This window comes from Nanorana parkeri, unplaced genomic scaffold (assembly GCF_000935625.1).
Source record: "Nanorana parkeri isolate BGI_ZX_2015 unplaced genomic scaffold, ASM93562v1 scaffold23, whole genome shotgun sequence".
Classification (NCBI taxonomy): Eukaryota; Metazoa; Chordata; class Amphibia; order Anura; family Dicroglossidae; genus Nanorana; species Nanorana parkeri.
This window is the reverse complement of record NW_017306291.1, coordinates 35,324-62,544: the sequence shown is the minus strand read 5'-3', so window position 1 is coordinate 62,544 and position 27,221 is coordinate 35,324. Positions and strand designations below refer to the sequence as shown.

General features: G+C 42.4%; 1 protein-coding gene across 1 annotated transcript in view; it reads left to right on the top strand.

Moving 5' to 3' along the window:
- The window catches only part of ARMC3 (armadillo repeat containing 3), a 53,174-nt gene that overhangs the window by 17,118 nt on the left and 8,835 nt on the right, over positions 1–27,221 (top strand). Inside the window, exons 7-15 of the mRNA XM_018564186.1 lie at positions 1,388–1,571; positions 5,348–5,500; positions 5,585–5,690; positions 13,375–13,624; positions 19,411–19,547; positions 20,008–20,176; positions 21,921–22,021; positions 23,423–23,521; positions 24,249–24,341. Of these exons, the coding sequence (XP_018419688.1) occupies positions 1,388–1,571; positions 5,348–5,500; positions 5,585–5,690; positions 13,375–13,624; positions 19,411–19,547; positions 20,008–20,176; positions 21,921–22,021; positions 23,423–23,521; positions 24,249–24,341 (1,292 nt within the window). The remainder of the gene's footprint in view (positions 1–1,387; positions 1,572–5,347; positions 5,501–5,584; positions 5,691–13,374; positions 13,625–19,410; positions 19,548–20,007; positions 20,177–21,920; positions 22,022–23,422; positions 23,522–24,248; positions 24,342–27,221) is intronic.

Genomic DNA, 27,221 nt, shown 5'->3' with positions numbered 1-27,221 from the left:
ATAGTCTTCAGTGCAGGAGGAGCTAGCATTGCGAACAAGGGGTTAACGATACATAACAGAAAGTTAATGCTGGTTAGTGTAAAGGTCAATGTGAGGATTACACAAAGGGAGAGTGTTAGAGACAGGAAGGGTTAATGTCAGAATTACAGGGAGGGTCAGTGTGGGGTTCAATGTCAAAGTTTTTTTCCCCCATATATCTACTGCTTGCAAGCAATAGGTATATGCAAAAACATTGAAAAAATAAATACCAAATAGGTAATTACTTACCTGTGTCTCCGCCACCCGCTCCCGCCTGAAGATCTGAAGGATCATATGTGCATGCTCGGTAGAGATCTTCGGCAGGGAGAAGTGGAGAGACACAGTGTAAGTCCATGCACGCACCCAGGAGCGCGCACAGACATTGCGGGACACAGAAGACACAGCAGTCAACACTGGATGAGAGACCGGCACCAGCGCTGGAGGGACTCCTGAAAACTACTGGAAAGAAGAAGATGATCGGATCAAGAGGCATCACTTAAGGTAAGTCCTTAAAGCAGCATGGGGAAGGGCAATTGTGACTTTATTTTCACTTTAGGATTACAGGGGGGGAAGGGGGGTTAGAATTATAGTGAGGGTTAGGTATCAGAATTATAGTGAGGGTTAGTGTCAGTGCTGGGCTTAGGGAGTGTTAGGATAACAGGGTTTGGGGTTATATTAAGAGTTAGCTTTAGGAATTCAGAGGGGGTTAGTATGAGAGTTGGTGTTTGATTTACCGGGAGGGTTATTATGAGAATTAGTCTTACAGTGAGGGTTAGCATGAGAGCTAGTATTAGAGTTACATAAAGGGTTAGTATGGAGGTTAGTGCTAGGGTTAAAAAGAGGGTAAGTGTTAGGGTTACAGAGAGGGTTAGTGTTAGGATTGCTGGGAGGGTTAATATGAAGATTGGTGTTAGCATTATAGGTAAGGGTAGCATTGGGGTTGAGCTTACAGGACTGTTAGTGGTAAAGTATAGTATCAGGCATACTGGGAGGGTCATACTGGGAGGGTCAGTTGAGGAGCCCCTTTGGGTAGGCCATTGCTCTCTGCACTCAATCAATGCTGATCTCTCAGCGCTGAAACCTAATGTATTATGGATTTCAGCTTTAGAAATATCTAAAGTTGTTTCCTTTAGAAGAAATGCATTCTACATACAGTATATATTTGTAAATTTGTTGCATACAGCTCCAGAGGAAAGCACATCTTTACTGCACAACAAAATATATGTGTAAACAACCCACACATTGAAACCAAACTAAGTAGTATGAATGCTTAGTGTGGCACCTGCAACATTCTTTCTACACACTGTTTGTGCTATATTGTATATCTCCAGATCCTATTTCTGCATATGCGCTTTTTATGTCTTCATAGGAGCTTAATGACTTACACGTGGAGGCCCTTTTGATAATTGCTAACTGCCTTGAGGACGCAGATACTGTGCAGCTTCTCCAGCAGTCAGGAGGACTCAAGAAGATTCTGACCTTTGCGGAGACATCTCCCCTGGCTGACATACAGAGGAATGCCGCCAAGGCCATCGCCAAGTCAGCTCACAATGGTGTGTGACATTCAGTGCAAGATTACATTCAGAATAATTCAGAATAACACATATGAATAGTCACAGTTCAGAACGATTTCTCTGACACTTGCCACTGGTTAATGTCAATCGTTTGACAGTTTGTCTTTTCTCTACATCAGATAATGGTATTAGTTCATTAGTGCTGGTTGGCTTATAAATAAGAGGGCAGAATCATTTCCATACATTAATATATATCAAATGAAGCTTACACGGCATCAGGCTAAGACTTAAAGCGGACTTGCGGTGTAATATACAGTATATATATATACCGTATGTGCAGCAAAGGCATTGTTGTCAGCTCACTACATGAAATTAGTAGCTCACTGGATTTCTGGCAGGATGAGCAGGGTTCTTTCTTCTGTACCTGCATCTTTTTTTAAAGAAGCAAAGCATGGAAAACTGTCCATCTATAACAGAAATGTACTGAAGGTGTTTATTTTTTATTTTTCCCTGACATATACTTTAATAGAATGACAAAATTATGAATGAGCAAGCAAGAGCAAGTGTAAAAATCACATCAATAATTATGGAATACTAAAATAACTCAAAATATGTTCTCACTAGATATGCACAATACTGTACATACCCTTATCTCCATGCTTAAAAAAACTAGTATACATATCAAAAATATAAAAAATGATTATGCATTTAATAAAAGTAATGACTACCTTTACTCTTTCCCACAGGCGCCAACCCCCATACACCATAAATGCCGACGTTCATACGCATGCGTGTGTTTACATAGTGCTGGCATATAGCCACCAACAACAATGTACAGCCATTGGCTTTATTGTGAGGCTGTATGGTGCACTTGGAGCTCCCTGCCAGTGGTAATATGCCGGCATTTAAAGTCTATGGGGGCCAATGCCTGTGTGCAAGAGAAGAAACCTTCTTATGGCTTTTAGATCTGTTGTAGCTGCTACTTCCACCGGTCACTTCAGGGCTATTACTATTTACTACTAAAAAATCGGGTGACGCAGCCCAAACTACCAAAAAAAAGCCTTTTTTCCAAGCTGAAATGGATCAATCGGGGTGCTACTCCTGCAATTAAGCCAAGCTAAATGTAACTATGTAAAAAATGAATTACACATCCAAAATATGTGATGGCAGAATACGGTGTCTCTGATGCTGTAAGTGAAAATTGTATGTTTCTGTAACACAACATACAACTTAAATGTACAGTATTTTCAAAGCATGTATTTTAATGGATCCGTGTTTTTTTCCATGTTGCCCTTCCTCTTCCTGCTGTACCGTATTTAAAAAAAAGTTGTTTTGTTAAATGTCCTCTATGTCAGTGCCCAGCTCCCAATCAGGGGCGGACTGACAACACATAGGGCCCCCGGGCAATATGAGTTTATGGGGCCCCTTTGTGCTCCACCCATATATAAGCCCCACCCACATGTACATTCTTGTGTTACAGGAATTATTTTTCCATACTATTTTTAAAATAACAGGTCTATTCACTAAAAAGTGAATTGCAGGGGAATCGGTAGGAGAATCTCAAATCTAGACTAATATACAATAGGCAATTTGGAAAGTGAGCTAAATGGCAGAATTTTTCTGGTTTGACTATTTTGACCTATAATGCCAATTATCCTGAATAGCAGGATAATCAGTAGGAGAATGTGCTTAATATCAAAGTGACGAGATGCAAAAGAAGCATAATTTGTAGGTTTTTGCTCACCTTTTCTCCTTCTTTGGAAAATGTAAATTGCTGGAGAATCGTGGATGCTGCTCTAGAGCTGTGGAATGTCCCCTGCCAGGCCCCCCCTGGTATTCACACTTGTGCTCCCTCTGCCAAAGCCGTGAGCAGCAGTGAGAGATAACTGTGTGCCAAACTCCTCTCACTGACAGGCAGCTCTGCCTGTACGCTGCATTCCTCAGTGAGCCGTCGGCCGTGACATAACACAAAGGACGAGTGGAAGACGGCATTGCAGGACAGTCAGTAACCCAAAGAGGGTGACAGCTGCCACGGGCCCCGTCATGGTCGCGGGCCCTCGGGCTGTGCCCGAGTGCCCGAATGATCAGTCCGCCCCTGCTCCGAATGCCCAGAATTTATCGGCAGGATTCGTCCTCCATAGATTTCATTGAGGTTCACCACAAAATCTGGGTTTACCGAACCCTCGGTGAATCACACCAGGGAAGGTTAGCCCGTCAAGAGCACTTGCATAGCATGAATCCTTTTCATCTGATTTAAATGGGTTTTTTTTCTCTTTTTTTATGTTTGAAATGTTCAAATCTAATTTGTTTTCACTTATTTGCTTCTCTTGATTCATCTGTTAATTATGCCCACTCTCTGTTAATGAGCCATCACCCCCGTAGAGCTGCTCAGGGGGAATTGTGGGTACAGCATGCTGCCAGAACATCCCCAGAACGATTATCACGCTAATTGGCTGACACTATTGATCTGGAGGCAAAGTGTCAGCTCCATACATGCAAGCCTGTTTGTTTCACAAAATCCTGTTTGAGGACTTAAACTCTGACACTGGGGGTTATTTCCTGGGACTCAACATGAAAAGGGGGGGGGGTCTGATTTGTAATAGTGTCAGTAAAGATTTGATGGTTCAAGTATGTAGTTGCCTATCTATCTATCTATCTATCTATCTATCTATCTATCTATCTATCTATCTATCTAGCTATCTATCTATCTATCTATCATTTAACATGTATACATATAAACATATATACATGTGCAACATCATATAAATGGTGTTGTATAAACCTACTCAATAACAGGACTGCATCATAACTGGAAATGAACCTGTCTATCCATCTGTCTATATTGTAAATCTATCTATCTATCTATCTATCTATCTATCTATCTATCTATCTATCTATCTATCTATCTATCTATCTATCTATCTATCTATCTAATTTATGTGGGATTCTTCATTCCACAGACGCTTTTGTTCCCTTCCACAATCCAGGTTAGCCCAGTGTGTGTGTGTGACCATAAGATTCATTGCAATAATAATAAGTTAAACAAAACAGACATCCATATGGAATATAGAATCATAGAAGTGTGATCCCTATAGGCGGTCCCCCTTTTTTTTCTTTAGCCATTGTTCTGAGTTTATTATCCAAAGCATGTTTAAAATAGGACTGACTTACTACTACTGGAAGTCTGTTCCAAGCATCAACTACTCTTTTGGTAAAATAATACTTTCTAAGGTTAGTTTTGAACTTTCCTCCTGTTAGTTTGAGGTCATATCCTCAAGTTCTTGATCTTAGCTTGATATTGAAGATCCTGCTCTCCTGAACCTTGTTCACACATGCTATGCACGTGAGCACGTGTACCATATTTGCCTGTTTGTTGTGTGTTGTCATAGGGCAGCCTATTTATTCCAATGGGCTGCTCTACGTGTGACAAACAGAACAGAGCATCTCATGCAGCTGTGAGCTTCATGCCTTTTTTTTCACCTTGTATTTATGCATGTGTGCAGAAACGCACATCTTGCTTGCCATGCTTGAGATGCCATTAACAATGAATGGCACAGCATGTGTTTTTGCGCAAAATAAAGCTTGTTGCAAATGTGAATGGGGCCCCAATATATGTAAACATTTCAGTCATGTCCTCCCCTTCTCTCCTTGAAGTTGTACATATTTCATATTATCCTGCGGTCTCTTTCTGTCATTGCTCAGATCTTTCACTGTTTTTGTTGCCCATCATTGCACTCACTCTAATAACTTGTTACCGATTGATACTCGTAAATGAAGCAGAATTAATTTATCCAGTTTGTTGCGATTGTTCACAGCCGAGAACAGAAAATTCTTCCATGAACAAGAAGCCGAGAAGACTCTATTGAACTTGCTGTCTACTGATAATGATGGGGTTAAGACTGCTTCATTGCAAGCTATATCTGCCATGTGTGCAAGTGAAGCCAGCAAGGATCTCTTCGGTGAGCATGGTACGTTATCAAGCTGGGTAATGTAAAGTGAGTGGTACGCACCAGCCCTGCACACTGAGCTAATAAGCTGTATTCTTCATTTAGGAATCCCTCAGATAATTCATTTATTGAACAAGGACAGCGCAGAGCTGCGAGAGGCTGCAGCATTCACCATGGCCAATCTTACCACCGGTTCCCCGAGCAATGCCAGGTAATTATCTGTCCTTAGAGTTACCAGAATGCTGATGCCTTGTATGCCCTAGAGCATCTGCCCACGGAGCAGCAATATATAGAAATCCCCCCAGTGTTCTCTACTTGACACCTGTGACATTTGCCTGACCTTTATTCCGTGTGATGGGAGAATTGGACAATATTTGACGTCTCTACGCTGGATCAATTTTAAAGCCAGCCCTCGTCAGCACATGTCACGGGGAAGTGTGTTGTTCCATACAGAAAAGGAGCCGCTTTTATGAAAAGGGGTCAGGAAGGTGGAAGGCTTTCCTTCTGAAGCGCTAATATGCTTTGCCTTCAGGAGTTTTGGCGAAGGTTTAGTTACAACACAATAATAGTCTGACATTTTTTCCACGCAAGGTCAGAAAACCTTTCAATTTCATGCGTGTTATGGTGCTCGTGTGTGGAAAGTTCTTTTTAAAGGTACACTCCAAATTACATTTGTGCTTTTGATCTGGTTTAGGTTGTGACACAATTTACCTGCTAAAGCAGTAGTGATCCACAAACCTAAACACAACAGTGAAAACTATAAGCGACCAGCATGCCAAAGGTTCTCCAAGCAAAGTTCTTTTTATTCCATGTGTAAAGTTACATCACTAAGTGTAGCAACGTTTCAGAACACATCCAGTTCCTTCATCAGGCAGAACAAAAGTTTGTTTTGTCTGATGAAGGAACCGGATGCGTTCCGTTACGTTGCTACACTTGGTGATGTAACTTTACACATGGAATAAAAAAGAACTTTCCTTGGAGAACTTTGGAGTGCTGATGACTTACTGTTTTGTTTATCTGATCCAGCGGCGCCATCCGCTGTCATTTTAGCACCCCGCTTTGGATGTTGGGGAATTTTCGGTCAGGAGTGCGGTGGGTTCCCCTTCACGACTAAACAAATTAGTGGGTACCCAGGAGGTGTTTCCATAATGCACAGCATATTAGCACATTATGGGCCACATACCTTACAGGCGATCCCCGCCAGAGGTGCCATGTCAACACTCTCTTCCTTCACCAGCGCTGCCATCTTCACCGGTCTTCCTTTGGGTTCAGTGTCTTCAGCCTCTTGATTGGCCAGGCCAGGATGATGTAACTTTCATGTATGCGCACAGGAGTTAGTTCATTTCAGCACAGGACCTTGCCAAGCTTGTGCACTGACATGCGCTTGCGCGGCTCAGTGCACACAAACGCTGACAGGCAGGAAGTGAAAATGTATGACAGAAGAGAAAGGATCTCTAGCCTACCTGTCAGAATTTTTTAAAAACCATTTTGTGTCCTGATCTTCTGAAATATGGTCCTGAAATATGATGTGATAAAATGCCAACCAAGGGTTCTGTGGTTCTAGGATCACCCCATTCTGTGTACACACACAATTGTGCTGGGTGCAAAAGCATGGTGAAGATACTTGTGTCAAGCCAAATCTTTCTGGTTATTGCAGAAGTGTTCTGTACCCCAGAAATGAACCCCAGCACGTACAATGACTTTGGTGTGTATTGAGCAATTAAGCTCAATAGATTCTTATCCACACTCAATTTCAGGGAGCATCATTAGGTTGTCAGGGATGTATACAAAGTAGCAAACCTTGTACAGGCCTTGAACAAACTATAGGGCCTCTTTCACACGGGCTGATCAGGATTGGATCCATGTATGGATCCCCTTCTGATCAGAGCGGATGTCACTGCTGATATATCTGTGTCCGTAGAGTGTTTTCCCCCATCTTGCGATGGAGGAAAATACTGAAACTGACGGACACCATGTTGGTCTATTGGGAATCTGATGTAAACAGGCATGTGTCCGTGTACATCAGATTACCCCTGACCAGGTCCGGCGAAACGCATCTCTGATCCGTTTGCTGTTTTGGACCTGGCGGGGGTAACCGGGTGTAAACTGATGCGTGTCTGTTTACACACTGCTGCTCAAAGACTTACATTGGGCATCTGGGTCCGCCTGAAAAACTGACAGGTGGACCTTATCGGACCACCCATGTAAAGGGGGCCTAAGGCCCTGTTCACACTGCCTAAATAGGGGAGGATCTGTGCACCGATCCCTTCCTGATCTGTTTTTTCCTCCATCTTGCTGAACTTAGCAGACCCCATGTCCGTCTATGGGGAATAGGATGTAAACCGATATGTGTCATTGAACATTTCTGTGAAAAACAGCAGAATTAAAGCTATAAAAGCTGGCAGAACCTAAATAGATTTATATAGATTTTCATTTCCTCTCTGGTAATATGGTGACATTGAGCAGCTTTATAAATGAATGAAACTGTCGGAGGTCCCTAATAGGGGAGAGGTGTAACAATGTGCAGGTTATGAAGTGTGGGAATGCTTTAATAATAAGTAAATGACGTTAGATTAAAGTATGTGTAAATGGAGCGCCAGGACAGTGACTTGAGTGAAATCATTTTAATTCACCACTGAAAATGAATGAAAGAAAGTAACAATAAGTAATAATCATCAAAGACATTCAATGTCTTCGACATTCATGGCTAAAGGAAAATGGCCAAGATTCATCTTTTATATTTTAGCAATTATAATTTGTAATTACCTTTACCATGAATAATACAGCGAGAGCTCATCTTAGCGGTCCGTTATGCTGCAGTCAGCTGAGAGTTACAAATCTCAACAGGAATGTTTTTCTTTAAATTGGGACGTTATTGCCATCTATTGGTAGATAGGCAGAATAACACTTCCCCAACCTTCCCATTAAATACAGTACATCAGCAGCTACTGCTCAACTGCTTTTGACTGTCAAGCTGATCCCCTGGCTTCAATACTGGACCAATGAGGCCCTAAGTAGTTAAGGAAGGATGAGGATGACATTCCTAAAGCTTGCATCTTTAAACACAAGACAGTAGTAGAAGGTCCAGTTTTTGTCTTGACAGATTTTCTTGAAGGTGAATGTCAGTCACTGTAATAATCACCGGTAAAGTAATGCAATGTCCGCTAATGTGCAATTGATCTTTTATTGCAAGCTGTAGCAGCAACTACATTGAAGCTTACAATTCAGTTCTCAGCAGGTTACAGTTTGAGGAAGGGGCCACTGCTGGATAGGTTTGCATTGTGTGCTTTAGAGCCCCCAAAAGCTCAGTCTGGTGCAAAGAGATGTTGCCTTACAAGCAGACTCAGAATTACAGAACATTGAAGCTGACCTTGGAGCTAAACACATAGTGGTGTATTTTTTTTAAACCTTTGTAGAGCCATTCATCCTGCAAAACTGCATGTACATTTCTTTTGTGTGAAAGGGGGCAATATCGAATGTTATTGGTGAAGTTTCTTTCCAGGTCAAATGTAATATTAGGAAAATGCCAAATTATGGCCACTAGATCAGTGGTTCTCAACCTTTCTAGGGTCGGGACCCCTTGGTAACAATTGACAGGTTGTGGTGACCCCCAATGGTAAAATTTAGGAATGCACCAATACTAATATCTGTGTGATCATTTGGCGACCCCCTCAACTGTAGGTTGCGACCCACTTTTGGGTCGCGACGCATAGGTTGAGAACCACTGCACTAGATGGAGCTGAAGGTCATAGGTAATAAGTATTTATTTCCCATGCTCCATCTAGTGGCCATAATGTGGTATTTTCCTGATATTACATTCCTTCTGGAAATAAACTTTACTAATTGTATTGTTTTTAGCCAATTTGCAGAGGGCAGACAGCTCTGTGATTATTTATAAATTATTTATGTAATTGCCTGGGCTGATTCGTTATAGGGACGGCCCTATTTTGTTGGATGGATGTCAGTCTGGAGGACCAGACCAAATTGCCCCAGGTAATGCCTACATGTAATGCTGAGCCTCCATCATTGAAAGAAATGAAATTCAATGAATGAAAGGGGGAACCTGGGAAAGTTAGGCTGGGAAGGAAAGTGCTAGATAATACTAGATGTCCTTCAGTTGGGAAATGAGGTTCTATCTCACTTGCTGCAGCTTCTAATGCACATGTTGAGAAGCTCACAGTGTGAAGTGAAATCAGAGTAAAGTTGGCTATACTAGTAGATTTTTTGCATTCACCCTGGGGGCTGGACAAAAAAAAAAGTAAACAGCGTGGATGTGGGAATCCCCCTAAGCCAGGCTGTTGTATTCTGACAGCGCAGGTGCACCACTGTCACAATACCCAAATACTGACTGCAACTGGTAGCTGTCATTGTTCGACGGACAATTTTCCACCCAGCCGCTTCAGTTTCCAGATCAAAGGCTGTCAGGTGGGAGTCACCTATGGCCACCTATGGAGCGAATTTGAGCAAGTTCATTAAGAAAAGACGAAATTGGCTCCGTGTATGGCCAGCTCAATCAATTTCATTACCAGAAAGGAGTCTGTTCAACTGTACAAGCCTGAAAGTAAGGCCGGAGTTCTGTTTTAATTCAGACTGTTGACTATCGATCTGCTTTGATTACATAACTACTTTTCCGGTCATGATGCTAATTTGCAGATTTGTTAGCTACAGAAATGTATCGCTGAGATTCCCGTCTCCAATTGTCAACGAAACAGTTTTCCGTAGTCTAGGCTGTCACCTTCATACATCTCACATCGCACCATACTTGATAATTGAATTAGCAGCACTCATCCGCATGCTGTTATTATAGAACTCCAGCTTATTTGAATTCTCAGCAAGCATCACCTGGAAATGGTTTGGTGGATTCAGTTCCATACAAGAACGGACACTTTGACTAATGGTAATATTTCAGCGCCACAAATTAATTATCACCGGCTTAGATCATTTGTCAAGTCCTGTATTTAGCATGAAAATTAATCTGCTCATTTAGATCGTCGTGTGTTAAATATATGCAGTGTATTTCTGGAAGGATTCTGCTGTTGTGGAATGAAAGTTTCTCTTTCTTCCTTTCTTTTTAAAGGGACAGACAGCTGCCTTGTACCGTGATAGTTTTCTATGGTCCTCTGTAGGGATGTCCCAATACCGATACTTGTATCGGTATCGGGGGGGGGGGGGGGGGCAGCAAAGATGGGTCCCTGCTGGGGAGATTCGCCTGGTTTGCCCTGCTGACCATTGACACCGGGACAGAAATTGATGGCACAAATCAAAATGTTATGGTTGTCCCACTGAAAATGTCAAATAAGGACCCTGTCAGAGGGTATTTCCTCTCAATTGGAGAGATTTCCTCTCACTTCCTGTTAAGTCTTTGGGACAGGACATGAAGATAAAAAAAAAAAAGTAGGGATGTCCCAGTACCGATACTGGTATTGGGGCTGATACCAGGCATTGACACGAGTACCTGTACTCGTGAAAATGCCCCGATTTTGAAGGCCAATGCCGGCCGTTTAAATTATGTGTCGGGACATCGGCAGCCTGCTGGGGTCGTGGCAGTAGCTGTCCCTGGCAGTGCCTTTCCGTTTCTATATCTCCTGCTCCTTCTTCCTGGCACAGGCACAGCCATGGACAGCCCCACACGCAGCACAGTACAGCCCTGGACACCGGCACCCGTCCGATCAACTGAGAGCCCTGCAGAGATCCACATGCTGCCCAGTTGAGACTGCAGCCTTCTGCTCTGCTGGGATGTATTGTGCTGCTGTGGGATCTATTGTGCTCTGCTGGGATGTATTGTGCTGCTATAGTGTAATCTATTGTACTGCTGTGGTGGGATATATTGTGCTCTGTTTAGTTGTTTTTTGCTCTCCTGGGATGTATTCTGCTCTGCGGACATGTATTGTGCTCTGCCGACATGTATTGTGCTCTGCCGACATGTATTGTGCTCTGCCGATATGTATTGTGCTCTAGGGACATGTATTGTGCTCTGCCGACATGTATTGTGCTCTACCGATATGTATTGTGCTCTAGGGACATGTATTGTGCTCTGGGGACATCTGTATTTAGCCCGGGTGAGAAACTGCCCTAAAATCATTAGTCTGTATTGTTTTTGAAAAAAATGTCACCTGTCCCTTTAAGAAAAAGTATCCGTAATTGGTATCGGCAAGTACCTGAGGGCAAGTACTTGTACTTGGGCTTAAAAAAGTGGAATCGGGACATCCCTAGTCTTCTGTAGACTGTAGAACCGTGGTGGGTGACAAGTTGCATTTCAGGGGGCTTCATTGTGTCCCCCAACTTTTCTAAAGGACCACAAAAAAAGAATATTACTTTTGTTTTCAAAGTTACAATCCTGTTAATATTAAGGCTTTCTTTACATTGTTGCAATGTGTGCGGCACCACAGCATCCAGATGTTGGGGCATTGTGGTGCCATTCATTTCCAAAGGCATTCCAAAACACACTAAGGCAACGGAGCTGTGTTGCAGTGCATTGTAGCAGACTACCGTGTGTGGTGGTGTGCTGCATCAGGGAGAAAAGGGGCATCTCTGGTTTTGGTGCTCTGGGGTGTGATGGCCCATTCAAAATGAATGGGTTGCCTTGAGACCCCTTTCACATAGGTGCCTTCAGTTCCATGCATGGATCCCGTACTGATCAGGGCAGTTCAGAAGAGATGCCACAGTGGTGACATCCGTGTCCATCCAGTTTTTTTTTTCAATCTTGTGATGGAGGAAAGAAAATGAAATTAATGGACACTTGTCAGTCTATGGGGAGGCAGATGTGAACGGCCCTCAGATTTCCCCCAATCCATCATGATCAGGAAAATGGAACTCTTTTCCGTTTGGTTTTCCAGACCAGGCTTGGGTCAGGGGTAATTGGATGTAAATGGACACATGTCCAGCACTGAAACTTCTGTACTTGTCTTCGGCGTTCAACACTTCCAGAAGTGTCAGAAGCTTCTGTCTCCTTCTGCATGCCATGGTTCCTTCTTCTGACCCCTACATCACATCTGTGTCCTGTTGTAGGGGAATCAACCAAGGTGTGTGTTTGGAAAGAGTAGTCAGATAAAGTAATTAAAGCTAATTTGTAAAGCTGACAAGTTAAAATAATTGAAATCTGAATATTCACATTTTCCATAAGCCCAGTCATCTCTTTATCTCGTGGTTCTCTTTAATGTAATTAAATCTTCAAATGTAAATTAGATTTTTAATCATCTAGAAGAGCCAAAAATTAAAATGTAATTATATGCAACTGTGGCAATAAGAACTGTGTGTACACAATGCTCCAGGAATCTCATACCCTCATAAAAGTGGATGCTGGTAACAAGGTCACTTCCACCCCTCGATGATGCTGATGAAGAAATTCCTGTACTCGTCAGCATCATGCCATTTGAGCGTTTCGCTTGAATGGCATCTCTTACAAATGAACCCCTTAGTAAATGATTGTCTTGTAACAAGTATGCAGCCAGAGAAGTAGGAACCCTGGACCTGTGTTACACAGTGGCATCACTAGGGGGGTGCGGCCCGCACCGGGTGACACTATTGGAGGGGGTGTCACCCCCTCTGAAAAGTCAGGCACTCAGGCATGGACTGAGAGCCTGGCAGTTGCATGAGAGAGGAGGGGACCCAGCGGCATACCTCCCCCTCCTCTTTCTGCCTGCATCAATCACCAAGATGGCCACCGGCAGGTAACCATGCATGACATCATCACGCACTTGCGCTATGACATTGCACCTGTGCAATAGCCTCACCGCGCGTTGCCACCCGGTGGCCACTCCGGGTGACACCACGCCTCGGGACCCCCCTGGTATTACATTTTCTGTGAGAGAATCTGAAGGGTAACTCTTTCCTGTAGAATTTAAAATGTTTAATTTGCATTGCCTGACAATTTGTTCTTTTCTCTTTAAACTCAGCAAAGCGGCTGAGGCAGATGGACCCGCGACATTCATTCATCTGTTGTCAGATAAAAGGGATGGAGTGGTTACTAACGCCTGCATGGTTCTCATCAACATGGCCGCACAGGAGTCTCTTCGGCCCATTCTACAAGCTCAGGGTGTCATGAACGCTTTGGTGGAACCGTTACAGTCCTCCAGCAATCTGGTGCAGAGTAAAGCAGTGCTCACCGTGGCCGCAGTGGGGTGTGACGCAGAAGCCAGAGCTGAGGTGAGACACATTTCCAGACAAGTCTGAGGATCTCCAGATGTGGTGGAACTACACTGTTTTCTGGTCTGCTCTGTAGATGTATAAGAAAGGCTTTCCTCCTTCACAGGACTTGATTTGACACTGACAGAGTTTGGAATCTGTCACTTTTCATGTGCTGTATGTTGTAGACTCTGTATCAGCTCTCTCCATATCTACCCAGGCATGAGTAGGGATGATTTTCCTGCAGAATTACTGATTTTTCATTCACATTTGCTTGGGCAACAAAATCTGTTTTAGAATTTTAATCGATCAAAAAGTTTAACGATTAATCGAGGAATTAATCGTTAATTTCCGCAGCCCTGCTTTTGTCACACATTTTTTTAGTTTCAGAGTCCATTGGAAAAACTGTATGTGTGAATCCTGGATAAAGCTTCCCATACACCTTGCGATCATAGGACGAAAATTTTCGTCCGATGATCGAACTGTCGTACGATTTTCGAACGGCAGTCCCATCCTGCCCCGCAAGGTTCAATCAGCGGTAGTTTTAAAAAAAAACAGTTGGACGAAATGCGGTAATCGAACGCACGTATTTTCGTTTGCGCATGAGCAGTGTTAATCGTACGAATTTTGACATATGGAGACGCCACCAACCTTGCGAAAATCGTATGATCGACCGAAGTTTTCTAACCTGCTGGATAGTCAAAAGTCAATCGATTGTACAGTATTTGCAGTTATACACTGCCCATCAACCTTACGTATATTGGACGAAAACGCAATTGCATACGGAAATCAACCGATAATCGTAAGGTGTATGGGCACCTTTAGAGTTGTGTGACTCTTGTATAAAAACATTTATAAATGGACCCTTTAAGCTGGTCAACACTGGTTGAATTTTGGCCAAGTCCTGCTGACTTGTTTTATTTTTTTTTAACCTGGTGATCCTGCAAATAATACACACTTCCTGTGTGGCTCTGCTGACTCACTCTACTGTATCTATGGAGGCAGCTGGACTTCAAACATGTCTACCCTTGTTCATCTCTATTACATGGGGATGGGAAGATTATAGACAATACAAATACGTCAAATGTTTCTAACAAGTGGATGTGATTGTATAACAAAAATATACAGAAGGGAATTTATCAAAACTGGAGCAGACAGAATGTGAAGCATTACATAGTAACCAATCAGCTTCTCTCTTCAGTTTGTTCAGTTAAAGTAGTATTAAGGTCAGCCCAGTACCTTTTTTCTCCCCCAGTCCCCCCCTGTCTTCCCCACACTTACCTGTCAGCTGCGCTCGTCCCCGCCGCCGGTCCCGAAGCGCTCCTCCGTACCCGAACTTCCGGGTTGTGGGGGAGATAATGATGGCAGAGGAGCCATAGGCTCCTTCTGCCATCAATCAAAGAGGAAAGGGGCGTGGCCTGCCACAGGGCTGTGTGTGTCTATGGATGCACACAGCCGATGCGGGCACGAGCGTGCACGGGTGACACCATTAGAACGATGGTGGCACCCGTGCAAGGGGCAGGGGGAAGAACATGGCGGGGACCCACTAAAAAATGAGGATTGAGGTACTTTTCCTGTACCGCAGCGCTGAATACTGAAAAATGGCCTGGATGGGAAGGGGGTTTAACACCGCGGATGTCAACTGGTTAAAGGAGAAATAAACAAAATCTGGCTTTAATATCACTTTAAGCTTTGAAATTGAAAGGTGGATTACTATGGGTCACTATTGGTTACTATGGCACCAGATTCTGACTGCTCACAGAGGGTTAACAAGATACAGAAGGAGAGAGAACCATTGCTTTTAACAAACATATCTTCGCTCAGGTGGTACCTGCATTAGAAAGAGCACCAATGATGGTAGTCAGCATGCAGACTGACATCTGTCTTTATTATCAACTGACAGATTGCAGCAGTTGGACAATGTGGGGAACCAAATGAATGGGTCGTGTGACCTCTCATTGTCAACATGTTCTAACATAACTACTTAAGTAGAGTTCGTTCATCCAGCTTTTAGGGCCTGTTCACATGATATCAGGTCCTGATCAGGTGCAGATCTGCAGACGTGGTGCTACTGATGCAGTGCGTTTTTGCCACGTTTTGGCCGCGTTTTGGATGCGTTCCAGTTAAAAAAAAACTGCTGGAGTGGGGCTGTCAGTATGTTAGCTGCAGTGCAGTGCGTTTTTGACGTGTTTTGCGTTTCCTGACCGTACAAAATGTGACATGCAGTATTTTTTCTGTCGTTACCTGAACGCGGACTGCGCACGTGAGAACTGTAGCCCATAAAACACATAGGGATACATTGGGATGCATTTTTAATGCAGGAGCGTACGGATCAGGTCAGCACAGAAAACGGACGTCGTGTGAACAGGCCCTTAGGGACAAATGATCAATTCACTGATCTTTTAACTCCAAATGCCTTTTGCCCATTTGCCATGCTTATAAAATGTATCTGTCAGCAGGATTCAGCCAATCAAGGCACATTCAATCCCCTTTGCCCAACAGCTTTATTTTATTTCTTCCATTGGTCATTGCGGGTTTCAGTAACATTCACCATATTTAAAATAGGTTCAGTGCTAAATTTGCCAGCATTGATTGCAGTGAAGCACTCAGTAAGTGGTGAATCACTAGTTTGATGAAGGATTCACCATTGATATCTATAGAGGCCCTCCATTCTTGCTCCTGCTCAGTCATCCATATTCGCTGCACATTTGATGCACCGCAATTGAAGATCTTCATTTGCATTCACCCTCTTCAGCCACTGCCAGAAAACTATAACAAAAGGGAATAATGAGGATCAATCTAGGCACAGCAATCCGCATAGATGTATCCGACTTTTTAAAATTACGCTTCTATTTGGTAGCTAGTAGAAGTTAGTCACATTCAACGGGAGTCATGACATTCAAGATGTTTCATATCCTATCTAAGCCACTTCTTCAGTTCTAATGAGTGTCAGGGACATGCCACATCATTTATCTACACAGGTAGCGCAGACTCCTTAATCCAAACACCATGGAATGTGTCGAGGTCAAGGTAAAAGTTGTAGAAACCCTCTGTTCTAGTTAATCCCATCCTTGGTGTCAGGAAGTCTGCATATGTGTTATTCCTTCAATTTTCATGGCTATGGGTGTGAATTGTTGTCAGATCACTGGGGTAGAGATATTAAAATGCCATTATGTATGGAAGATGGGATTGTTGTTTCAGTTTGACGTACAAGGTTTTTTTCCACGCCTCTTGTGGACCAGTTGTCCCCTCTGTATAAATTGAATTGTACAAAAGAGTGAAGACTTTGGAGAAGGCAGGAGAAGGGAACAATCCAGGACAATATAGCTGAACTGGAAAGTGAGATGAATTGGAGAATTTTTCCAAATCAGCTACTTTGGCCTAAATTGTTCACTTCTCCTGACTTCTCCAAACTCTTCACCCTTTTGTGAATAACCCCCTTAATTATTACCATTCTGTATCTAGTCTGAGCTCCGTTGGGAGGGGTAAGGATGTTTAAAATTAGAAAATTATCAAACTAATTTAAAGGCGCTGACTGTATAGGAAATCATTGCAGCTTTCAGGGCACTGAACATCTTCCATCCGTCAGATTAGTACAATAAATCAATCAGCGGTAATCTGCAGTAGCCTGAAGGCGTAAATTGATGTCCTGTATTGTTGGCTATTAAACTGACAAATTCATCGGTCTACCCTGATGAATATGTTTTTAGGGCAATGTGATGTGTTTGCTTTTATTCTTTCCAATTGTATTTATTTCATACCTAAAACTGCAACAAGTATGTTACTAGAAAGTAATATTGCAGGCTGAATTAGGCCTTAACAACCCCAAATGTTCATTTACAGATTAAGTAGCTGGCATATAAATAAATAAAAAACAACTGTAGCTAACACATTTTAATGCTTAACGAAATCCAAAATGTATTATATTGCAGCTGATAAGACACTAGGTGCGGTGACTGCATTCGTTTTCATATCTCAGGCTTTTTTCCTATATGTTCACTGGTAATCCTGTGAATGACACACTTCCTATCCCTGGGTGGCTACACTCATTGCACTGTATCTATGGAGGGAGCCATGGTTGTCACAAAGGCTGGACTTCCATCATGTCTCAATTCATCTACATTACATGGGGGAGAGGAATGATGCGTTTACAGAAGCTTGTATGGAGGGAAGATAAGATTGTTTTTGTTTTCAGTTCAGCTCATAGCTAGTGACAAGGATACTGTATTTTTGGCAAGTTCATCTGTTTTTTTTTTCTGTACTTGCTGTAAATGTTCCAAGCCTGAAACATGAAAATGAATGCAGCCATAATATCTAAGGACTGCTAAGCTGCAATATGAATTTTAGCCTTTGGATTTAGATATCCTTAGCAGTTATAGCTACATTTTTTGGTCTATTGGCATAAAAAGTTTAAACCATATGAATCAAAGCTGAGTCTTGTAACCACCCCCCGCAGTGTTAGGTGGTTTGTCCCAACCTCCGTAACTGTCTCTTTTGTTGGACAGCTTGGTCTGCGTGTAATAGTGGAGACAATATAAATAAACGCATGTAAATATATATAAAAAAGTTTCTTGCTCTTGCGGTTGTTTAATGCAAAGAAAGTATAATGTACCAGGTAACAATTGCAAAGCTGCATGATTGCTACAACATCTGCATTTTCTTACTTCATTGTAATAATAAATACATAGTGAAATATGCAGACTGACATTGACTGACATTCCTTAAATGCTAGTTACCTGGCTGTCAAACTGATCGGACGAATTTTCCGAAATTCAGACATTCGGACGCATCCGAATTTCCGAATCCCAATGCATCCAGATGTGTCCGAATTCGAATTTCCATTTCAGAATTTTGGGTCCCGTATGAATTTCGTACAAAAACGAATCAGGCATGTGACTTTTCTGGCCAGTCAGATGTATTTATCGATGAATGAATCTGAACACGAATTTTCTTTACAGCAACATGGGAGCCATCTGATTCGTGTTCAGTATATACACATAATACTAAAGCTGATATACATATAATACTAAAGCTGAGGCTCCCAGACCCGAATGGCATTTGGGAGCTCCCGAATGCCATTCGATAATTCGGATCCCGAATGCCATTCTGGTCTGGTCATATCCAAAACTAACGAAAATTCGGATTTCGTCTGAAACCGAAACCCGAACCGAATTGAATTTCGGATCTGAATTTCCAAATTTCGAAATACCTGAAACTAACAAATTTTTCCGCAGCTTACATATCTAGTACATTCGGAATCACATGCAATCACCCTGCACATGTATAGAGATAAGGAATTGCAGCATTTATTTGCTGCATGTTTATTCCAGATTTGTTACTCACAAGTATGGATGGGCTCAGGCGTGTATGCAGCTCTACGTGCCGAGCCCGCCAGGAAGCTGACAACGCACAGCGTCAATACATAGTTAGTCGGGTTGAAAAAAGACTCAAGTCCATCGAGTTCAACCTAAAGAGATACAGGCAATGAGACATTTCCTGATCTTTGCCGCTGCGGACCGGGAAAATGTCTCAGTACCTGTGATTGGCGCTGCGCGCTGTCAGCTTCCTGGCGGGCTCGGCACGTGGAGCTGCGAACACGCCCGAGCCCATCCTTACTCACAAGTACTAAACCTAGAGACAGTCAAGCAATTTTCAGGTCAGAAACAGACCTTTACTTATTTATCTAATGACAGGTGCACATTAATAGGTATATAATTAGAGAAAATAAGCCTTTCATTTTTTCACTTTTTAATGTGTATGACATGCTGACTAGTAAACCATTTTTAACTTAAACGTATGGTGTCTAGTTTAGGAATGCTGGTGGATTGACCCATCTTGTTAAACTTCTAAGCTCTAACTATGATGATGTGCGGAGAAATGCATACTGGGCCGTCGCTGTGTGTGCAAATGAAGAATTGACTGCAGCTGAACTCTATAGATTGGGGTAAGTAAAAGATTAACACTAATAGAGATTGGTTGATGTGCTTCATTAAGTGCAGTCTTTAAATTAAAACTGTAATCCCAATAATTAAGCCAGATCCACATTTATTATGTGTATGAATGTGTTGTCGTGTGTTAATATTTTAAGCATTATATGCTAAAATTAAGTGCCATGGACATAGTGAAAGACTACAAACGATGTGCTTTTTAAAGTGCAAATCCCCTTTTTTTAAATTAAGGAGTTATGTTTGCAGGATGGGACGCAGCCTTCCTATCTGCTTTTTCCCATAGAATATAACATGCATTTGCTTTTTTATTATTCTTTAAATCCGGTTTGCACACAATTGCAGAAAAAAAGGAGTGACTTGTAGAAGATGATCTTTTACAAGTCACTCCTTTTTTTCTGGAGTATTTTGATTTTGCTTTGCCTTTAAAATTGGTCGTCTTTTTGTTTTTACGTGTAGGGCTTATGACGTTCTCCAGGAGATAAATCTTTCAGCAAGTCGCAGAAACAATTTTAGCGAGCTGGCTCTGAACAAGATGCTGGATAATAACCTTTCTCTGAAATACAACCAGAAAGGATTTTTATCCTACACCAACCTCATAAATGATGGATTTTATGACCACGGCCGGGTACGTTGGAACACGAGTATAAGTCATGTATAGGTGTGTGACTACTTTGGAGTACATCATGAGATTGTCACAAAATTAGCTGTGTAATTCAGTTTAGGGATGTACAGATACTTTTCGAGTACCAGTGCAGATACTTGGCATTTTCATGAGAACTACCAGGGTTGCAGAGGTTGCAGCTGGGACCTGGCTCTGGCACTTCACCACTGTCCTGAAATCATTAGTCTGTATTGTTTTAGAAAAACTGCCACGTGACAATAAACAAAAATGTATCAGTACTCGTACTTGTAAGTACTCGGCAAGTACCAGTACTCATACTCGCAAAACTGGTATCTGTGCATCCCTTTATTTATATTTATAAAAACAAAATCGTACATTAAAACAGAGATGTACAAATCCCAGAAGCTCCGTGTGCTCCTTACAAATGACAGCTGCCTCCTAATTTTTTAATTTTTCTCTAGTGTAGCCTTGGAGCTCAAAAGTATCGGTACCTGTACTCGTACTTGTACCGAGTACTGTACTTGGTATCTGTGCAACCCTAATTCAGTTAAATCCAAAGGTGTTAAAAGTACATTTCCTATTTAAGCCATGCCACTGCACTTCCTGTTTGTCAGAATTTTGTGCTCTTGCCAATAGCTTGCTTCCCGCTCACTCTGTGATACAATCTGCTTATACTGCTGTACCGACCTTTGGCTGCTTATTCACCGACTACTCTCATCGTCTTCTGCTTCATACCTTATACCTTTGGCTACTGACCTCAGCTTTTTTGCTGACTAAGGTTCTGCCTGCTCCTATACTTCTACCATCTGCTTGTGTACCAAACCCGGCCTGTTATACCACGAATTTGCCTGCTGTTTCAGCTACTGGACTCTGAGCCTGATCCCAGATCGTGACAAATTGAGGATAAAGGTAGAAAACAAAAAAAGAGGATAAAAAGTCCCAGAAGAGATCTGTCGGATGTAGTATTTTAGACCCTTCAAGGAAGATGTGATAGATGATTCAAAATAATGACAGAGAGTCTGATACTCACATGTGTTGGGTTGCAGGATGCCCAAGGAGGGGATCACGCATCCAAACAAAAGGACGTGCGGGGAATATCTCTCTCCCTGCAAATATGCAGGTCGTGCTCAATGCTCATCACGGCTAGACTCTGATGAGCCTGTGCTGGGGAGAAGATGGAACCCATTGTGTAGTGAAGATGAGGATACAAGCCCCTGAAATAGGAGAGAGGGAGTCTGCAGAGACAATTGTAATTAAAAAAAATTTGAATAAGGATGGTACACCGTCTATGCATTTCATGGATCTAACATGGCCACTTCATCAGGAAGATGTAAGAGGACACTTTAAGGCTGCAGAATAGGGGTTTTCTATGGGGCTTTCATACTGCTCACTATGAGAACTCCAGAGGAAACCCCCACTCTCCTGAGGAAGTGGCCATGTTAGAGCTTTGAAATGCATAGCCAATGTACCATCCTTATTATTTAACCAATAAAAATTGTCACACAAGCTTCCACAAAAATGTTTTTCAATTACAGTTGCTTGTGCATAGTTGGTCAGTACAGCAGTGAATGGTCACTCTACATATTCCCTATATAGAATTATTGTAATTGGAATTACAATCATTTCACCTAAACTATTTATTGGTCTTAGCTACCAAAATCCTATAGGAGGACAATGCTGCTGTCATTTTTCTGATATGTTTTTAGAATTTACACTGTTAATATCAGTGCCAATTTCTTTCCTACAGATAAAACCTGATGCAAAGTTACCATCTCTGGAAGAACTTAGCAAACAGGAGCTGAACCAAAGCCGGGCAGTTATTTTAATCAATACAAAATTACCTGAACTGTAAGTGCTAAGCTGAGCTGCTAAGTCACTTCTGGAAGTGGGGACAGTAGGTAGATGAGCTGCTAAAAAAAAACAATTTCAGTGCCTTATGCTGTACACTTTGAGAATAAATTGCTCCACAGTGCCTGCAGCTACAGAGGGCAGCCAGGGCTTGTTTTAACTCTAATTAATGGCAGGTTAAAGGCAAATATTTAAATGTCCTAAACCTTTGTTTACTTTAAGGTGAACCTATAACATAGTACCATAGATTTTAGCAGCAATACCATAAAGGGTATTAAATTACTAATAATGTCATTAAATTACTTCAAATAAATAAATACTTCAAAGGCTTTTCGATTTAGAATATATATCCCTTGGCATGGGTCACATGGTGTACTAAGCACTTTGGCATTTAGTATTTAGTAGGCCTGTATTTCTTCCAAGGGATGATGATTAATTGAATAGAAAAGGATTTGAGTTATAGAGTGGAGACTCCTGTCACATGTGAGCCGCTTGAAGAATTTTTAAGGTGAGTGAATGACAACCGGGCAAACAGACTCTTTAATAACTATTATTAAAAAATATAGAAATGTAAAACAAAATGTGATTTTTGAAAACTATTCAGAGCAATAGGTGTGTTTCTTAATTTATATCTAAAGTCAACATTTTTTGTTAGTTTCTTCAATAGCGTAAGGAAGAGTTAGAACCTCTGGCTTCTGCTGGGGAGAGTTGCCCTCCACCACTCCATTGTCTTCCAAAATTTTCAGTTGCCACTGGGTCAGGAATAGAGGGCAAATCTTCCTATGGAGACACCAGTTCCAGTTACAACTGTTCCCTCTCAATCCCTTTTTGTGTCTCAGGACAGAAACTGAAAGAAAATTACCGCAATTGGAGACAAACAGCAAACACAAAAACTTGTCAGGGTTTTTATCTCCGCCTGCATTGTCCAAAAACTAACATCAAATGTTTAGACTTTAGATCTACTGAAAGCCCAATTGAATTCTCAGTTTAAATTAGGTACATACATTTTAGGTGCAGCAAAATGCAAAACTGCATAAAGACTTGCAGTTGATTTTGTTTAGAAAGCAGCCACAATCTGAGTAGAAAAGCCTGTTCCCTGCCAGCATGCTGCAGAGAAGAACCATTCCTCTCCGTATAGAAGCAGTGATCGCTTTGCAGAGGTCCAACATGCCACTTGCTAAGTCAGAGCTCTACAAAAAGCAGGCAGTGTTTGCTAATTGCAGAGCTATTGGCCTGATTTAGTAGCAGGTTTGTTAGACCTCTGCAGAGAGATCACTGCTTCCCTACAGATAACAAAGGTCCCACTATGCAGCTGCTTGCAGCAGTCAGGCTTTTCTACTCAAAGTTCAGTTGGGCTGTAAACTGTGGCAGCTTTATCTTATATGAATGTTATTCTTTTAGTGCTACCCCATCACCCCTTCCAGTGGAGGAGAAAACAGAGCCAAATATCAGACAGTCTCCATCTTCACAGAGCAGAAGCGCCTCTAAAGAAAAAGGAGGGTAAGTGCTGGTATTCCTGTCCTTATTACTGTCCTCTTCAGATGTGGCCAGATGAATGTTCTTGAGGTGAACAGAAGAGAGCAATAATATGCAGAAAATGTTATCATAGTTTTTACATTTTGAGACTTGGAGATGCCTTATGGTAGATGCCTTATGGTAGTCACAGTCCTGATGATGGAAGCAGAATTCACTAAGTTATTAAAACCGGTTTCTGATTAGTTCATTTTGTACATCCTATATTTAGTAAACAGGAAACACAAAAACAGCGCGCCTCTCTTGTTCAGAAGTCTTTAATAAGTTGAATGTTAAAAGCAAGAAATGTACTCGCAAACAGCCGGTGTAAGAAAGCCTGTAGTGACAGGGGTGCATCTGCACTGTCAGAACATCACAAACAGCACCGGCATAGGCATGCAGTCTGGAGCGTACATCCTTCTTCCTACATGACAGCTTCTCGTTAACACGTTTCTGGGCTACGCCCCCTTTGTCAGAACCTAGCAGCCCCCTCCTCCACCGTCCTCTACACAAGAGAGGGGCACTGTTTTTGTGTTTCCTGTTTGCTAGATTTCCAGACACCCTGACTGTCAAAGTGCTGCCCACCTGTGTGTCATTACACTTGTACCCCGATGGAGGATGAACTTTGGCGGTAGTGACATTTACTATCCTATATTTAGTGGCAAAACTCCAACGGTGATGGGTTCCCTAATATCTTATTGCTTTTTATTGTCAGTCGGGGTCAGTCACCAGTAGAAGACAAACAAGAACATTCTTCGGGGCGATCTCCTTCTGTAAGCCGTAGTAGGACGAAGGAGAAATCTTCCAGGTAATTTTCATTTTTTAGGTAAATACAACAGTAAAAGCCTTTTATAAAAATTGTAATTACTTATGTAAGTCAGTTTTCCTTTGTTTTATAAGTGAAAATTTCACATACATGTACCCTGTGCAATGTACTCACACTGTGCAGCCATATTGCTGCACAACTTTCTTGCTAAAAAATATTAAACTTCAGTTTTGCAAACCTTAGTGCAGGGGTGGGCATCTCCAGCCCTCCAGCTGTTGCGAAACTACATGTCCCATGAGGCATTGCAGGTTTGACAGTTACAGGCATGATCTATAATGAATGCTGCTGCTAGACTCATTCACCTAACCAACCGCTCAGTGTCTGCAACCCCCTTCTGCCAATCCCTCCACTGGCTTCCAATCACCCAAAGGGTAAAATTCAAAATATTAACAGCGACCTACAAAGCCATCCACAACTCTGCCCCCGGCTATATCTCAAACCTTGTCTCAAACTATCACCCTAACTGCCCACTCCGCTCTTCCAAAGACCTCCTGTTTTCCAGCTCCCTCATCAACTCCTCCCATGCTTGCCTCCAGGACTTCTCTAGAGTCTCTCCCATCCTCTGCAAGTCTTTACCCTAACCTGTCAGACTATCTCCCACTCTGACTGCCTTTCGGCGATCCCTTAAGGCTCATCTCTTCAGGGAAGCCTATCCCACCTCAACCTAACCACTCAACCAGCCTGTTCTCAAACAATTCATCCCCACACAGCTACCTCCTCATGTATCACTTGCCCCTCCCTTTTAGATTGTAAGCCCTCAGGGGCAGGGCCCTCCTTAACATCGTGTCTTGAATTGTAATGTCTTCCTTATATTGTAAAGCGTTGCGCAAACTGTTGGCGCTATATAAATCCTGTATAATAATAATAATGACTCCCAGAGGCATGTTGAGATTTGTAGTTAAAGTCCAGCTAGAGGGTCAGAGTTGCCCACCCCTGCTATAGTGTTTGTTAGAGAAATGGCACCTAGTCACTCAGGCTGGCCCTATCACTCTTCTGTTGCAAATTTGGAGAAGACATCCACTTTAAATAACTACACAGTGGATCCCTCTCACAATGAGTTGTTTCCTGCAGTTACAGGATGTCCGTGACATCAGGTGCTCCTCAGACCTCAAGGTCCATTCACACTCATGTGTTGCGGCAAAGCGAGCTTAAATACATAGGTTAATGCCCATGACCACAACACACGGCAATGCACTTGCTCTATGTGTGGTGTGTTGTGCTGCCATTCATTGTGAATAGCACCCCAACGCAGTAGAGTAGCATTCAGTGCACCACAGCACACTACAACATCTACACTTATACTGTGTATTGCTAAAAAAGGGTCATGTATGTTTTAACATCCATCATGGTAAGTTGGCAGCCCATTCATACTGCGTGCCATACTAATGTTCCATGTGCAATAATGTACCACAACAAAACACTTAAAGAAGTACTCCAGGCAAAACAAATGTAACCCTTGCAACGGGGCTACCCTTGCACTACAAGGGTTACGTGCTTGTTTTGGCCTAGGGCTGCTAGACCGGTCCCTGCAGGTTCTCTCCCCCTCCACAGAATGTCCCTATGTGTCCTTGTTACACTGTATTAGACGAGATGACTCACACATCCTTAGATCGCTGGAGCAGAGGGGGAGAGAGGCTGCAGGGACCGGTCTAGCAGCCAAGCCGGACTAAGGCTCGGGTGAATATACCTTTGTTATTATAGACCCTAGTCCAAAATGAGCACTTAACCCTTGCAGTGAGGGGCTAGCCCCACTACAAGGGTTGCGTTTTATTATGCCTAGAGTTCTTCTTTAGGTCTGAATGGGTCCTCATAGATTTTAGGCCTTCAGGAACCACTGAGGGTGGGATAAATTCACAGAATGTTTCCTTTTTTTTTCTTCATAAGCCACCCAAGACAGTGAAGCGAATGTAACGCTGGTCTCCAGCCTGCAGATGTTTTTACTTTGCACTAATTAATATAAAACATGCACGGCTTAGAATCAAGTGGCGTTTTCTGGAGAGCTCAGAAATCCTCCACTGAAAGACAGACAAGCCATGGAATGTGTCAGCCAATTCTTTTTTATGAATGAGCGGACGCCTAAATCGAAGCAGATGTGTTTTCTAAGAGAACGCCTCGTGTGACGGACTTCAGGGCAACAAACTGGGAGACATATATAAAAGTAAAAAATGAAAGCGTGTGTCATTTATATCACGCAGGTTCACACTTTTTACTGTGTTGTAAAGATATTTAATCAGTTCATTCATTTTTAGTAAGCAGAGATTTTCATCCTCATTCTCTTAAAGAAAAAGTATGCTGGCCAGTCATATATAATTTTAAATGTCCCTCTAATGGCATTTCATTGGCTGCAGCCTATACCCTCCACAGTTTTGTTGTTTGAGCGTTAAGGCTGAACTCCAGGTATAAATATTTATATGTACACTATATTGCTAAAAGTATTGGGGCGACGGCCTTTACACGCACATGAACTTTAATGGCATCCCAGTCTTAGTTCGTAGGGTTCAATATTGAGTTGGCCCACCCTTTGCAGCTAGAACAGCTTCAACTCTTCTGGGAAGGCGTCCACAAGGTTTAGGAGTGTGTCTATGGGGAATGTTTGACCATTCTTCCAGAAGCACATTTGTGAGGTCAGGTACTGATGTTGGACGAGAAGGCCGGACTCGCAGTCTCCGCTCTAATTCATCCCAAAGGTGTTCTATCGGGTTGAGGTCAGGACTTTGTGCAGGCCAGTCAAGTTCCTCCACCCCAAACTCTCTCATCTATGTCTTTATGGACCTTGCTTTGTGCACTGGTGCACAGTCATGTTGGAACAGGAAGGGGCCATCCCCAAACTGTTCCCACAAAGTTGGGAGCATGAAATTGTCC